The sequence below is a fragment of the Pomacea canaliculata genome, linkage group LG3 (genome assembly GCF_003073045.1).
Source record: "Pomacea canaliculata isolate SZHN2017 linkage group LG3, ASM307304v1, whole genome shotgun sequence".
Taxonomy (NCBI): domain Eukaryota; kingdom Metazoa; phylum Mollusca; class Gastropoda; order Architaenioglossa; family Ampullariidae; genus Pomacea; species Pomacea canaliculata.
The window spans coordinates 28,112,731-28,129,638 of NC_037592.1; the positions used below are offsets into that span (position 1 = coordinate 28,112,731).

Consider the following 16,908-nt stretch of genomic DNA (forward strand, 5'->3'; position numbering starts at 1 on the left):
GATGGAATTAATTGTATGATGGGTAGATCATCTTACTGTGCTTTGGTTGCATGTTTCTGAGCTTATTTTACAAAATTAGGAACATTTTAAAGTGTACTTTACCCCCTTTTTTTTAGCATCATCTCTTACACAGTTCGTACCTCATCTTTATATTGTTCTGTTTTCCTTTATGTACCTCACTATCCACTGGCTGTTACCTTTCATTTGTCATTATTGGTCTGCACAGAGAGTGCGATCTATCTTAGTTGTGATGCTACATGTTCTAAGTTCCCATGATTATAATTATTATTTCCAAAAAGATAGTTTCTTTCTTAAAAGCAGACTTCCAAAAAGAGAGATCTTTTGACACTATTTTGCCTTGTAGCAATGCAAGTCTAGATTAGTGCTAGAGTAATGAACACCTGAGGGAAGAGACAATTTCCTCTAGATCTATGGTTGCACTGGAAACAATTTGTCATCTCAGTTTGGTCCATGTTATATGACTTTGTAGGACATTATTGTTAAGATGCATTTAAGCATTCATTTTGCTGGTGAACACACAATTTTGGCTAAATTTAGTCATTCTTAATGTGGACAAATTGAAGATAATTTCTAACTTTCAGAGCCCTAATTCTATACTCTATTTGTGCCTAATGTATATGGTGATATTTAGTTTCACCCACCCACCCTCTAAAACCCCAGTTTTCAAACTTTTCTAGATGAATACCGATTTCGAAAATTCGAATTGACTGAGTACCATCCCCCAACCCTACCCTCTACAAAAACATATGCAATTCTAGGACTTAGTCATAGGTTCACTGGTATTTAATATATGATTTAGTTAGTAGTTAGCTAATGCAGCGATGACAGCAAACATATACAGCCTCCGTAAAATATAGACATACGCATTCTTTTATTTTGGTACATGGTGATTGCAAACCATCGTTATACCTCCGTGTACTAGTAGTGGTACACATGACACAGTTTGAAAACTCTAAAAGGTCTGAGTAACACTTATGATAATTTCAACATTTATATGCCAACAATTATCTCTGCAGGCATAAGTAGGGTTAAACAGCACATGATCCCTTATGTGATTTGCTCTGAGAATGTTTGGAATGAACTAATCATCCAGTTTTATTTCTCTAAAGATTATAGAGCAACATTTGTCAGAATGGTGAAAAACATATCAGATGAGCTTTTAACCTTTGAGTTTACAAACTGTGATGGTGTCTCTAGCTTTTACCTCATCAGATTACATCTACACTCTGCAGAGGTGGGAATAGACACACAATTTTTTTTTTTTTTTTTTTTGTACACATGTTGGCCATAGTCTCAGCTGCACGAACCTTTTCTATACATAAAAGTGGCCATAAATTTTATTCCTGTGAACAGGTGGACACCTGATACGTAGAAAAACAAAATATAAAACACGTACAGCTCTTTCTCTTTCCTTCCTGACCATTTTCTCTCCTTTACCCTCCCTCTTCTGTTAAAAGCCAACTCAGCTGTCTTTTTGTGCAGAGATTGTCGTATTTGATGATGAATTATATGGCTCTGAATCAATTTGCATCACATATATCATATGTCTGTTCATCAGAAATTGTAAATTCCACAAAGACACATTAGAACATTCTATATGTTTGTGTGTAAATAAAAGGCAGTCTTTAGGTCAGATTAAAAAAAATAAAAAAAAAACATAAGAACAAAACCAGCAGGTAGCTTTTAGCACTGTCACATGCTGTTGACAGCCTATTTGTCACAGATATCACACACAGGTCTGACAGCTACACTTAATCATACTGCCGCAGACAGTGTGTATACTTATGCTATGTCAAGCTGGCAGACATAATATGCCTTTTGCTTTAGGAATTACACTGAAAAAAAGCTGTTTTTTCTTAACAACCAGGTTAATTTTCTTGTTTTGTCTCTTGCTTTGAAAAGTAACTGGTGTATAATTAGTTCATTTCAATTTTTATAATAACAAAAAGTTTGTTTTTGCTTTATTTATTTTTGGTTCCTATTTCCCCTTAAAGACCGAACCCCCACCAAGTGGCAGGAAAATAAAAAAAACCTTGGGGACGGGAGGTGAGGCTACTTGTCAAGCTATCTGAAAGTGTTTAGTGAAGCACAACCACCAGAGTAGTTGGCACTATGCATGCTCCTCACCTCCTTACTCCACCTTTACTATTCTTTCCCACCCTAAGGTGCAATTTCAGCCTTTAAAGGATGAGAAAGCAGCTAGAAGAAAATCAAACTGACTTATATAATACCACGAGGTGAAGACAAACTATCATTGGTAAAGAACACGAGAGTGTTGTCTCCCTTGATTAGTATGATTCTCTGCATGTGGCAATCTGTTTACAGGGCTGGCTGCTCTTCTGTGACCTAGTCTTAGTTGCTCAGAGTAATTTACCAATTTACCTCTCCCCCCTCACCCATGTTGACCAGCGTGACATCACTGATAATAGGAACTGCAAACATATTTACAATTCCATTGGTCCTAATTACAGCTGAAATTATGGTGATAACTGTCATTAATAGTGCTGCTTTTACTAATGCTTAATGTTTTAGGCATGTGTGCAATGATATTGGCTATAGACCAGCGCCCTTCACTTTATTTCGCTGTCCAGTGGGAGCACTGGTATTGTATGTGATGAGAAGACTTGGTGTTTACTTTGTGTTCAGCACAAACTCACATTATTTTCTCATGCATGCATCCAGACCCATATGCAAAAATACTTTCCCATCTCATATAGAGACCCGATCAGAAGCTTTTTTTTGTGCTTTTACTGCTCACTAAATTTTCAGCCCCCAAATTAAGCTTCATTTGCTTAAGCTCCAGTGAGGTGCATTTTTCTGATAAATAGATAAAGTTCAATGCAAGGTACTATTTCCCCAAATCTGGATGAATAACTTCCTTCTGTTCTCAAGATACACACTTAAAAACCATAAGCATTCTTAGAAAGTGGTCAAACTTTTATTGTTAATTTTCCTAAAAGGGGTGCAATTTTTCCTAAAGAATAATAGTAGTGCTAGATACTATTTCCCCATATGTGAGTAAATAAGCCTCTGCAACATGCAACATGCCAACAAAAAGAAGTCAAACTCATCCTATTTGCATGCAGAAATGTTTAAAGACCAACCTAAATGGTTTCATTTTTCGCAGATACTGGTAGATATTGGCGATATAAACATAACCTGTCAATTTTATCTTCCAAAACCCATCCATTAATTAATTATCCGCTAGCAAAGTACTGTAGTTTGTGTTTTGTACTTCGTTCATCAAGCACTGGTAACAATTTACTACGTCACGTTGGTACAGCATTGCCAGCGTCGACACCAATTCACAGCGACAGGTTATTCAGACATTGAAAGTCTACATTTCTCGTGCTAAAGTAGCAGTTTTTCAGAACCGCGAGAAATGCAGACTGTTAGCGTCCAAATAATCCAAACTGTCACTCATTCTCTCTCTCTGACCGGTGTTGACTGCAGGGCAAAGTTGTGAATAGTGTACCAAGGTGACGTAGCACACTGTTATCAGCACTTATTGATCACAGGTGCGAGTCATAGCGGATAATTAATTAATGGATGGGCTTTGAAGGCTGAAATTTACAGGATTTTTATTGCCTTTATCTACTGATATCTGCAAAGAAAAGCAAACCGTTTAAGTTGGTCTTTAAAGAAAGTATTTTGCTCTTTCTCTCTTTTTTTATCTCCAAAGCGTGCCTTTCTCATATTTCTCCATCTTTCTCTTAATTTGATGTCTCAAACTGTGCTGCTGTTCAGATTTACTGACAACACATCTGCTTAAGCGTGCATGGATGTGTGTGAGATAGAGAGACAAAGCAAAAGAGGAAAAGGTTAGTAAGTAGGTTTATTTGATCACATGGCTCTCTGCACAGTTCTTTCCATTTCCTGGTCATTTTCTAATCTGTTTGCAGGCGTGGTCTGGAGCTGCTGGTGAGTGAAAATGGCTGGGTGGACAAGACTATGAACTTTGGCATCAAAGGCATGTTCGAGCTCATTAGGCGTGGGTGAGATGCTGTTTCTTTTCATCTTTTTTTTCTTGCTGGCCTTTACCTAGTTTTGTTATCCTCTCCATCTCTCTGCGTCACTGCCTCTGCAGAGCTTGTGAAATGAGGCAGCTGCTGAGTGCCTGTTGAGTCCCGAAATAAAGTGTATCTCACTGAAAGGTCATCGCTAGTTAAAGGGAGAAAAGTTAAACAAATGGAATCCCTTGTGTAAAATAGTGAGGTCTTCTTGGAAAAAGAAACGATAAAGGATGTGGCTAAAATTCTTGTACATGGTTTTAATAGACAATAAATAATTATTATCATCATCTTAGAACAAAAGGGCAAAACAGGATTGACAATAATTGTATAAGCAACACTGATATTGATTGATTGGGACTGTGTAATGTTAGTGGCGCTGACTGTTGCATGATACAGCCCCTTACGCTAACAAAGTGTTAATCACCAGCAACCACTAGGTGGTGGCGGTGGCAGTTACAGTGAAGAATATGTTTCAAGAGGAAGAGAATGTGGCATCACCATAGTCTAGTAGACACTGTGCGTGGCTTTAAGTAAGTTGTTTGAAGCTTGCTCTGCCCACCCATCATCAGGTACCTGATTAGGGTGAGAAGCCACAGGAGATGATTGGTCTTAACCCACCACATTCCATACCAAGACAAGGTAAACTACTTACAGTTTACCACCCTTATGACTAATTAGACCCTGGGACCTTTATCTTATTTTCACTATTACCAAAAGAGAACTAAAATATACTTCTTTCTCCTGGACTATCATCATCTAATTGATGGCATCTGTTTCTTCTACAGGATAGAGATGTGGCGGTTGGATCTGCATGGCACATTACCAGAAGATCTAAAACAAAGAGGGGTAAGACATTCCTCATTGATAGTGGACTTAAATCTTTGTTGGGACACCACCTCATTCCTAATGCTCTATGAAGCTGCCTAAAAAATGTTTTCTGCCAAAGGTACTTCTAGGAATCCTGCAATATAAACTTTGTAAGCAACATGCATGAAGAGCAAAATTTTGAAAGAATTCCTGTTTTCAATACAAAAAATATATATTTTTAAAATTTTAAGGTAGGGTTTCTTTGTCACTGAGAACTACATTCAGAAAAAGCATGTCATGTTAATTTGCTGACCCTGGATGTGACATAATGCTTTGCTGCTCACACCCTGACACAACCCATGAATTTTTTATTTTTTAATAGTTTAAAATTTCAGCTTTCATGAAATATATCTGTCTTCTGATGGTGATTAATCTGTTTGTAGCTTGATGACTTGAGTGTCTTACCGGGCTACTATTTCCGTGATGATGCGTTGCTGCACTATAAAGCGATCAACAAATATGTCAAGGCTTATGTTGCACTGTACTATGGTAAGCACAGTGCTAAACTTAAAAAGACAAAATACAGAATTTCATTTACTTAGCAATTTAATACTGAAATGGTAATCAAGGATTTTAATGTCAGATTTTGTCTACCATATTTCTCAGATCCTCTTTATTTGATGTTTTTATGGGTAAACTTTTGCATTGTATTGATTAACAAAAGTTTTCTTAAATTAATAATAATAATTTCTGTTCCTACAGGGAGCAAGCACAATGCTTTTTGACAGGAAGTCAGTTTAACAATATCTTTGTCACACCCACATAAACACATGCACTCACAAAAACATATTTCATTTCAATACTGACACATGCATACATGAATGTGTGTGTGAGGGAAAGGAATTTGCAAAAGATTTTACATGTTTAGAGGTGGTTCTGACAGCCTTTCTTTGTTTCAGATACCCCAGAAAAGCTAGCTGAGATTGTGAGATCCAGGCATGGGTTGCAGAATTGGTGAAACCCAGAGATGGTGAAAATGGGGGCTGCGGTCTTCTGGTATGTTTTCGATTCAATGGGTGTTTACATGTGAGCACATATGCCAGCATCTAAATGCTTCAGATTTTGCCTTTAAATATGACTTTGCTGTATTATGTAACATTCTGTGCTGAACAGGATGCAAGCAGCTGATAGAGATTTTTTTTCAATTTAATGTAAATATTTTTCAGGGTGTGCCAGGCAATGGAATTTCACATCAAATGAACAGCTTACAGCTGTTTTGACTACTATTATCTACACATGCAGTGTTTCACATGCCTCCACCAACTTTCCACAGTATGACGAGTATGGTTTCCCTCCAAACTATCCAGGTCTTCTGCGAGGAAGTCCTCCAAAAGATAAGGTAAAAATCAAATATCTGTGATACAGCAGCTCAGCTAGTAGAAAATGAAATCAGGATTTTGTATGAATACAATGTTTCTCATTTATAAGAATATATTGTTTTTCATTTGTACAAATGTATTGTTTCTCATTATGTCGTCTCACTTGTAATACATTCTTTCTGTTATCTCATTTGTAAGGATACATTCCCACAGAGTTTTCTCATTTGTATACATTGTTTCTCTCTGTGTTGTTTTGTTTGGCTTCTTTTTTCCACTCATTGCATGTTTCCTCATTTGTATTTATCAAATGTCTTTGTGTACAGCGAGAGTGCACAGAACAAGACATCCTTAAGTGCTTACCAGATCGACCCACAACTCTGGACATCATGATTGTTACCAAAATCCTCAGCCAGCGAGGCACAAAGAGCCTGGGAGACTTTGAGGTCCAGTACATCTTTGATGACGAAGCCCGAGAAATTGTACATGAGTGAGTTGGATCCTTAAATTACATGATATTCCTTTGGATGTGACTACTTTTGATTAAAGTAATTACTTCATGTAAAGAAAACTTTCTTTGCTTTAGGTAAATACTGTTCAAACTGAATTGTTTTTCATCTTTTATACAAGGTACACATTGCAGTTTTGAAGCCTGTTTATTCCTGCTCCATATCTTTGACCTAACAAATATTTTTATTATAAGTAGACTTGACACATTGACGTTATTTTTTAGATGTGTTCTAATGTACTAGCAATCTCATGTTGCTGCAATATACTGTAGACTTTAAAACTAATTAAGCTATTTAACAGTAGTTTGAGCATGCCTTGATGTTTGTGTAGATGATTTTGGAAATATTTTTTGCTTATCAGATTTCGCAAGGATGTCGCAGAAATCAGCAAGATAATTAAGGCACGCAATACTCAGCGCAATCCTCCATACCTATTCTTGGATCCTGACATTGTCCCCAACTCCATCAGCATCTGATCTTCCTCTCTTTGCTGAAAGGACTGGCGAAAGATGCAATGGGCAATCAGCATCGGATCTTCTCTTTGCTGAAAGGACTGGCAAAAGATGCAATGGGCTTGGGTCCTGACATTGTCCCCAACTTCATCAGCATCCAGTTTTCCTGTGTTTGCGGAAGGGACTGGCAAAAAGACCATTGGACTTGAAATTTGACTCAAAACAGAATGTGATCAACATTTACTGAACAGGCTGGATGAAGATTTGTTCATGACGTTTTGTATTCTGTTGAAAAAGTGTGAAGTATACTATGTACCATCCTGATATTTGACGCTGACTTCATAGTGCATTATCTTTATTAGTTGCAATATCCAGTCACAATAAAACAAAAATTCAGATTGATCAAAACCCTGAAAAGCATTAAGACAATGAGCACAATATGGCATCTGTAATACCAAGGAAAAGACTTTTGTGCTTGAAAAACTTGTGAATGACAATTTTACATACAATTCTATAAGGTATATTTTACAAAAGTATTAATTGCATGGTGTTTTTTTTTTTTTTTAAAAAAAAAGATTTTCATGTAACAGCAAAGTTTGTGATAAATTCTGAGATTCCTCTAAATCCAAAACCCATTTTATTGCTGTTGTGCATCCTTGGTGGTGATTACAAATTTTTCCCTTAAAAGCAAACTTATGCTGGTGATATGGAGAATTATATAAAAACATTCATCAGTATACAACTGTATGATGCCATGGCTTGAGTTGATGAACACATGGAAGAGAGAGAAAGAATTGACATTTGTTTGGCAGTAGCTCATCTCTACAGTTCATCTGGGCCATCTTGTCTGAGGTTTTCTTGCTTGATGGGATTACTTGTCTCCATTTCTCTGCTTTTTCATTTCTGGTCTACTGTTCATGCACTCTTCACATTTTCTCATCTACACTTTGCGTTTTGTTGTTACATTTTCTGCTATTTGTTTAGATCTGTGCATGTCCAGAATGTCGACTGCACTCCCGATATTCTGCCTCTTTACTACATAGTTTTTCTCGACTTCTTCGGGAAAACTTATACTGCGTTGATTCCAGAATCAACAACATTTTGCTCCTGGCAGTTATTATTCATGTTCTTTGAGCCTGCCTCGATGGTGGGTAAAGACACTACAGAGGTCACATTATTATATGAATTGTCTGGGCAGGGTAAAATTTTTATGATACCTAGCAACTCAGAAAGTTCTATTGTACTTTAATTTGTTATTTTGATCAGATGATGGTGGTCAATATTTTTATGGCACCAGAAACCTGTCGCTTGAGACAACAGCCTGACATGGCTGTCAATGATAAACATGGGCTTTTAAGGGGTGAAGATCACCCTCAATAAGCCTTCTTGTGACAAGTTCATTCCATGCAATTTCTTACGTGAAGTACAGACATTTGAGAAAAGCATTTTTGTTGTATTTCCAAATATGCTTTAAAATTCTTGTATTTGTTTTTTAATATGTAATAATGTATTTGTTTTTTGTTCTTGTAATTGAACCAGACTGATGCTGCCTTTTAATATATATGATTGATACATTTGCTAAAATATTTGTTTGTAATATTGAGATAAAGGTAGTATACTGAACTATTCCATAAACCAAACTCTTTCAGACATTATGTTTAATTTCATTTTCATTATGTTGACATTGTCTTGCATTCCATAAATTGTGCTGCAAATTCCAATGATGGACAAGGTATCTGTTCAGAAAGATGTGTTCAGAAAGAAAGCAAATGACATGCTTTCATTATTTCATGTTTTTCAATTGCACTATCACCTTTGTTCATGGGTTATGTCTGGTCTTGCATTATTAAAAAATCTGATGTTTATGGTGTGGAGACCTTTGGTCTTAACCTAAATGTAAATGCAGGTTTCAAAGGATTGACAAGTTTACTTCAAGGGAAGGTGGTATACACTTGTAAAATGAATACTGTACCTGCAAAGCATGACCATGTTTAGCTTGAGAAAACTGCTGGGAGAACATGGGACTAGACAGTACAAGAGAAAAAGGGACACCTGATGATATCTGGCCTTACACTCAACTTCCACCTTCACAAACCCACTCAGCCACTTCGCACCTCTGCACCATCTCACTTAAGTGCTTGCTCCCACCTGTGTGTGCAAACCAACACACACCACAGTTAAGTAGACAGCTGAGGAAAATGGCAGTTCCACTTGAGACTATCTGCCCTCTTGATGGTTAGTAGCAGGTGAGTCTATCTTGGTTCACCACCATCACTCCTAACAATGACCATTTCTGGTATCAGTTCTTGCACACCTTGCAACGATTGAATAATGGTGGTGATCATGAGAATGATTTGAAAGTTGTCTCACATCCTCACCCACACAGCTGGTGGTAGCAATGGGTTTTACCAGCCACTGTCTCGCATCACATGCTGTCGACAAGGAACAACAGTCGTGGTGATGTAAGCCACCAGTGTTGGCAGCATACCCACTGCTTCTTCCCTTGTCATCCAGGAGGAACAACAATACAATGTCATTTTTCCCTTTTATAAACTAGACCTTAAGTATAGAGTTGAGCAGGACAAAATATGGGTTAAAAACCACCAATTGAAAATATTTTTTAAACTTTTGCTCGTTTACACAGGCCTGAATCAGGTTTACATTTTTAATACGTTTAAGATTTTGCAATAAACTACATTTACCTGTTACCTCTCGCGTTTGAATAGGTTGCTGATTTTTATAGGTTTTGTTGACCTCAGGCCATTCTTCGTTGCATGTCATCTTGTAATTTTTGTATTAACCGGCATGTTTTCCATATTAGTCATTATACAGCGCAGTTCGAATATATTTGCTATTCTTTGTCTCCATACCCACAGGTGCAGAAGGGGAAAAAGTTATGTACAGCAGGAAAAAGACAAAAGTCATATTACTGCAACATATTTTACAGTACACAAGCTAAAGTGACTATATAGCATAGTTTTTTTAAAGCATTTATTGGTGTAGGAAAAAAAGGCAATTCATCAGCACTAGATAACTAAGACATCTCACCCAGAAGCTGGCAATTTTTTTTTTTTAATCCTAGTGAACATATACGTGTTAATGTCAAGAAAATTATAACAAGGGACTGAAATTTTTTTACACAGCCATTGTACTATTGAGAAATTTAAAATATATATCTTCATATTGAAACAGATTTAGAATTTATAAGTAAATGTTTTCCCATGACATTGCCATATAACACTTAGCATTATTTGTGGAATTTTTGTATAGAAAAGACTAGTTGAGTAAAAATTGCATGAAATGCAAAGAAATACTAATTTCAGTAGTGCTGCTTGTTGGAAATATACTTGCCTTGCATGATTTCTCTTAGTTTCATTATACTTAAATGGCTGTCTTATATGATTAATTTGTTTCTATTAACTTATTTCTACTGCACAATCATATTTAAATCTAATTTATAGTTTCCCTGCAACCAAACCATAGACACATGTTAATGTCCTGAACATTATTTAAACTACAGTTCACTTGATTTCAATGTCATGTACCATGCTGCTGCCGCTGAATAGCCGGTCTGTGTGATTGAAACTCTTAATGTAATAAGTGATTCTTTGGTCAGAACACTTGCCCTAAAATTCAGTCTAAGTATAAACCAAGTTTTTTTTTAAAAGTAAACGTAGGGAAACAGCACCCAAATGCTTTGTGTTTTTGCAAATATCACACCAGGAGTTTTTCTGCTAACCCAGAAAAATAATCAAACAGCTCTTGATTAAAGAGAACTCAGATGCATCAGTCTTTGGCTACTTTCCTTATTCCTTGTATAGAGATTGATTTGGAAGAAAATGTTAACAATGTCCATAGAACCACTCTTAGACACTATGTTTGTGGCTTTCTAATAATTGTCAAAGCAACTTTGGTGAGTTAGGCTAGTCAGGAAAAAATAATGCAAAAGCATGATTAAGTTACCACATAGATTTTAGTTTTGATCCAGACAGGGCAATGTCACTACAAGAATTATTCATCCACAAAGAATGATTTTCAAGTACCTAAGAAATTTCACAGTAACACATTATACTTTTTACACCTGCGAAAGCAAAAGTCTTCATAGCTACAGCTCATTTGCATTGATAATTCTGCATCAAATAAGATAGAAAGATGGATTTGTTCAATAAAAATGTCATTTAAAGTCACTTTGAATCCATCTTTCACATCCATTATTGTATAGAATGCCAGTACCATGGCTGTTCATGCTCTTACAACATGATATTCTAGATCATATTCTCTGCAGTTTGCATGAAAATCCTTTCTTATCAATACTTATTTGAAGGCAACATGTGTTCTTCAGTCTGTTATTACTTAAAAAGATGGTTTCCTTTACCTGACCAATTTGATTGTCACCTTTACTGTTGTCATGGTGGCTCCTTGCATGTATGTGTAAGCATGCATGCTACTTTCTAACAAATATGCTGTTCCTCCAACCCCTTTCCAGGCACCATATCTTTCTCACAGATTTTCTGTATTATTTGTAACTCATACCAGAACCAATTATCATTCAATCCTTCAGTTATGTAAAGCAGTGGAGAAAAAGCCTCAAAAGATGATAATTTTTATACGATTTAATCTTCGTTCATTAGTCATTTGTAACTTTGAATTGAATGAGTTCAAAGTAAATGAGTTTCAGGACAAAATGCAATGACAGCCAGTCATGACTCAAAGGCTACAGAAAAATTTGCCGTTATGGATTTTATGTTACATGCATTAACATTTTATTGATATCCACATTTACATAACAAGACAATAAGCAAAAGCAGACTAAACTGTTTCAAATGACCAAGATTTTAAAAGTAATATGACATTTATATGTTATGGCAAACATCATGGCTCTCTGGCCTCCCATTTAATCCTAAATCAAAGTGAACCTTTGTAGCATAATTTACTACCCTTTAAATGTCATTTAAGAATGTTTACTGTAATTTTACAAGAAAATCTTTATTTAAAACTAAGCAAAATCTTGGACAAATTTTGTAAGTAGTCAGAAAAGTTATCCTAATAGGATTTTACACACGTTCTTAATTGTCTCAAGTTAAAACAGGTCAGCAATTCCTTCTTCCAAGAACCTCTTGTAGATAGCCATAAAACGAGCAACAAAAGCCTCCAGGTGGTAGATGGCTTTTTGCCCACATTGCAGCCGGTGCTCAAAGTGAGCAGCACTCTGAACGACCTCTGGTTTTAGCACACCATCACAGTTACTTAGCAGCTCTTGCAACAAACCCTGATAGAAGAAAAGCAAAGCAAAACCCAAACTAGTTTGCTGCCAAAACATGTAAGATTAATACTGATACTTTAGAAATCATGTGACAACCTGATACATGAGATGTCATATGCATAGAACATTTGCCAAAAACCAACCAAACAAAACCACAACAGAAAACTGTCAGTAAGTAAAACATGTCAAGACATAAGGAGACCATGTCATAAACTAAGGGTGGATTTTCTAGACTCAGCTTGATTGATCCATGACAACTTTCACGCAGGCAGCAATAAATATTGTCATTGTTAACAGTAAGACCCCCCTCATCCCTTCCCTTCCAATCACTTGCACCTCAATGCCCCTTTCCAAAAATGAACAAATTCCCAAAATACCTTTATCAGAAAATACTGTAATAATACCAAGAAAAAAAATCATACCAAATCAGTCTACTCCCATCATAGCTGTATGCTGCTAGTACACTGCCATCAAGTGGCCCCCATGTCAGAACAATGACAAGTAAACCCAAAATAAAAGATAGACATCCAATAATAAATAGTCTCAAATGCACGTCGGTAAAACTTAAAAAAAACTACATGCCACAAAAAAAAAAACAACAACAAAAAAAAGCTGGCACATTACTATCTCCCATAGGCAAAACAAGGAAACCACTGCAGAAATCCTATACTCACCCTCATGACAACATCTGGTGGTATGCAATGAGTTAACAACTCATACAATCGGCCTCGCACCTCTAATAACCTGCAATTAAATTTTGGTTGCATCTAATGAAATAAAATAAAAGGCTTTTCCGATGTTTTCAGATGCAAAGCAGTTTCAAAGTTACAGTTGACTTTCTTTTATTTGTATTGTAGTAAGTGGGCATAAGCCCATGTTATGTACATCACAAAATACTGCTTTTTAGCAACAAAGAAAGTTATCAGACAAAAGGCAGTTAAAGAAAAAAAAAATTAATTGCATGAGCGAAAGTCATGTCAAAAGGATAAAAAAAAGAGGATTTTTAAATCTGTGTGGGTGTGCATGCACATCCATGCATGTGTACCTGTAAGGGTGTGACATAAACTGATGTAGCTAGAGTGGGCACTTCATACTTCTATAATAATTCATTATAATCTAAAGAACAACAAGCATAAAAGACCAAGAATTTTAGCACAATGTGTGCTTGTGCTTTTGTAAGAATATACTCATACACTTATAACAAAGAGGCCTGTGCACAAACACACCCTCATCTACCCACCCACCTGCGAGGAGACTGCTCTTGTACAATCATTGTAGCTGTCTCCCGAAGGAAAAGTTCCCAGTCTGGATCAGACACCTGTTGATCAGCGCTAAAAGGATATCTGGAAAAAGAGAGAACGAATAAAGAAAACCATACAAATATATTTCTCCCTTAAAACATTAACTACAAACAAAGCATGAAGTCTATTGTTCCAGGGTCTGTAGGAAATACTGAACATCTGTTGTCGCAAATTACTCTTTGTAAATCACGTTTTTCTTCTCAAAATGTGAAATAAATATTGTAAAACTATATTTCTAGTACAATGTATTGCCACCAAATTTTGATATGTATGCTCCATTTAGTGGAAAGCATTAAAGTGGAAGAGATATTCTTTCCTAAAGAGTCTTTCAATAGCTTTTGAAGACAGGTTGTTAAAGTCAAAAACTGCTGTAACTGGATTTTAAAAACTTCTTAAATCTCACAATTAATCCTGTTAATAAATATTATGGTTACTTAAAGGGATTAATAACACACTTACTGCTGAACTCGGCAAGCTTCACACATTAGGATAGCACGCCTCAAGTTTCCTTGGCTCTTCTCTGCTATTCGTTTAGCCAATTCGCTGGGTAGATTTAATCCTTCCTTCTTGCAGACATTATGTAAGATCTGAGCTATCTGGTAACAGAATGTACTTTTATTTTCAAAACATTTGATCAAAATTGCTCTCAAGGGGATATCTGATCTACTTTAAAACTGAATTGACTGGTTTACAGCCTGAGCAAATTATTATTTTATCATTCTGTAGCAAAAATACTTATTCTCCTCCAAATATTTTTTTAAGATGCATCACGTCATTGCACTTAAAAAATAGGATCATTATTTTAAAAAGGAAAAAACAAATACTGTCGTCTGAGTTCACAATTTTTTTGTGTGTAAATTATCAACATTGTTATATTTACCTCCTCTTGTGAAGGAGCTGCAACACGGATGCCTAGACATCTGCTGCGAATGGCTGGTATGACTTTGCTGGTAGAATTACACACAAGTATTAAGCGGCATGTTGCCATGTACTTTTCCATTGTGCGCCTCAGTGCATGTTGAGCATCCCTTGACAGCCTGTCAACTTCTGTCAAGACTACCACTGCAGAAGTAAACAGAAATTTCATTTGCTGGTATCACCACAAATTGTAAAAAAAAAATTAAATCTGCCAAAAGCAGTTTGCCTCAAATCTTAATTCTCATTTTGTGAACAGATAACTCTTGTTTACAGATACATGCAAAGATGCTGGATAATATATTTACAAGCATTTATATGCATCCAACAGTATTGGATAAATATGCAATCTAGTATCAAGTCACATGTGACAAAAGACATGATATATTTAATTTGAACCTTACCTTTAAAATCTTTCTGTGAGCTGGTATCTAACTGATTCACCTGTGCAACATTTTTAATCATCTCCTGAACTACCACCCGGTCATGTATCCCAACATCACTGTTCAATAAAAAAGTAATCATTAAAAAAAGAAATAAAAACACAAAAACCCCAAATGATTTCAAGTAATCTTTAAAATTCAAACACCGCAAGATATGTCACATGGGCAGGTCAAGCCTTTCCCACTGTACGAAGCAGTATGACTAAATCATTTGTAGTAAAATTTTATCATTTTGCAAAGTTTTCTGCAGTCTTAACACATTTTATGTCTTATTTCAATAAATTAATGATAACTTTCTGCTTATGCCAATAATGAAATAAAAACAATGGACACACTGTTTGGGCCCATTAAGCATATACTGATAGTGATACTCAATATATTCAGATGAACTTTTTGAAGCATAACTGAGATGACATTGACTACTTGAATATTCTGTCAGCACTTGTGCACTAAAGAATTATTTTTTTCATTTCAAAAACCACAGTGGCATAGCTTACAAAGTCCATGCCACATAAACTTTATCATCAAAATTTGTGAGAGAAGTAATTCAAATAATGGATGATACCAAGTTTATCATATTTAGAAGTATGTAATTTTTAATTTCGGTATACAAACCTGGGATTTACTTCAATGTGATAGTTACTAGAGATGGTAACAATTTCCAGTTTTTTGTTGGAAGGGGTAGTAAAGCTGTTATGCTCGATACGCAGTTTTTCAACACCTGCACCATACAGTTCACGTAAAACACACATGACACGGGTTTTCTTCCCGGCACCTGAAGGACCATAGACAAGCAAGTGTGGGAAATCCCGCCATGGACCTGAAATCAGGATATATTAGTGCTACAAATTAATGGCGAGTTCATATGACTGCATTTTATGTCTTATTGTTGCCATCCAATGCAGTTGTTAACAACGAAAAGTGCAATGGAAATCGTGTTTATGCCAAGTAAGCAACTAAAAACCTCACTATAACCTAAACACTAATCCTAAACACTTTTCTATTTTGTGAGATGTGTCATGGCATTGTGAGCCCTCCTAAACATAAGTTGTGTCACTAATGTTATGATCTCAACTTTCTGCCCAGATAACCACTCCAACTCACACCAATGTTTATATATATATACTATGATAGTACACTGATCTTCCACTTGCGTAGAACGACAACATAAGTATTGGTAATAAGCACTTACAGAGAAAAGAAATTTGTTTTATCGATCATATAAGTCTGAATATATTCCTACATTTGAGAACGACGTCAGAAATAGGAAAATAACTTTGTCTAGATTATGTGCTACTCTTCCCTATCTTTGTGTATTGCGCTTTCTCATTAAACGTAATCGTTCTTTGGAATTTGAGCATTATTTACTTATAAACACAATGCATAACAGCAAAAGCATACCAGTTTCTTCAGATGAGAAGCTTGTTCTTTGTGATAATCAAGCTTCGAAAGTGTTGAAGGCCGATATTTATCCACCCACAGACTCATTTCTGCAACCCTCCTCGAGTCCTCAATTTCGCGGCAGTTTTTTTTATAATTATTTGCAGGGGGCAGTACTCTGCAGAGTTAGCTCGATGGTCACAAGGGTTATCTCATAGATTTGTCTCTGTGATATAGCTGATGTATGAACTTGTAGCAAAATGAACATAAAATCCCCCATGAACAACAAGACACATGTTTGTTTCCTTGGTGTTGGTGCAACTTTTCCTTCCAGAATCTTAAAATTCAGATTGCTATTGTTTTTTAGCCATACAGTAATTTTTTGTATAAAAAAAAGTTTACTCATCCATGATTGAACCATGCATGAA

The 16,908-nt window shown here is 36.0% G+C and overlaps 3 protein-coding genes across 3 annotated transcripts in view; 2 read left to right on the forward strand and 1 right to left on the reverse strand.

Moving 5' to 3' along the window:
• Window positions 1–6,206, forward strand: part of LOC112558951 (arachidonate 5-lipoxygenase-like) — a 28,914-nt gene extending 22,708 nt beyond the window's left edge. The window contains 5 exon segments of the mRNA XM_025229721.1: window positions 3,924–4,016; window positions 4,820–4,880; window positions 5,285–5,390; window positions 5,801–5,897; window positions 6,068–6,206. Of these exon segments, the coding sequence (XP_025085506.1) occupies window positions 3,924–4,016; window positions 4,820–4,880; window positions 5,285–5,390; window positions 5,801–5,859 (319 nt within the window). The 3' untranslated portion in view covers window positions 5,860–5,897; window positions 6,068–6,206.
• LOC112559597 (allene oxide synthase-lipoxygenase protein-like) lies at window positions 5,914–9,048 on the forward strand. Its single transcript, XM_025230930.1, has 4 exons — window positions 5,914–5,917; window positions 6,068–6,240; window positions 6,544–6,707; window positions 7,088–9,048. The coding sequence occupies exons 1-4, from the start codon at window positions 5,914–5,916 to the stop codon at window positions 7,200–7,202; spliced, it is 456 nt and encodes a 151-aa protein (XP_025086715.1). The 3' UTR covers window positions 7,203–9,048.
• A 2,728-nt stretch (window positions 9,049–11,776) lies between these two features.
• On the reverse strand, window positions 11,777–16,634 carry LOC112558952 (replication factor C subunit 3-like). Its single transcript, XM_025229722.1, is given in 9 exon segments — window positions 11,777–12,447; window positions 13,116–13,185; window positions 13,686–13,784; window positions 14,202–14,338; window positions 14,623–14,804; window positions 15,062–15,159; window positions 15,716–15,911; window positions 15,914–15,920; window positions 16,502–16,634. Coding segments are annotated over 9 exon segments (1,065 nt in total). The 5' UTR covers window positions 16,589–16,634; the 3' UTR covers window positions 11,777–12,258.
• Between the last annotated feature and the right edge of the window lie 274 nt (window positions 16,635–16,908).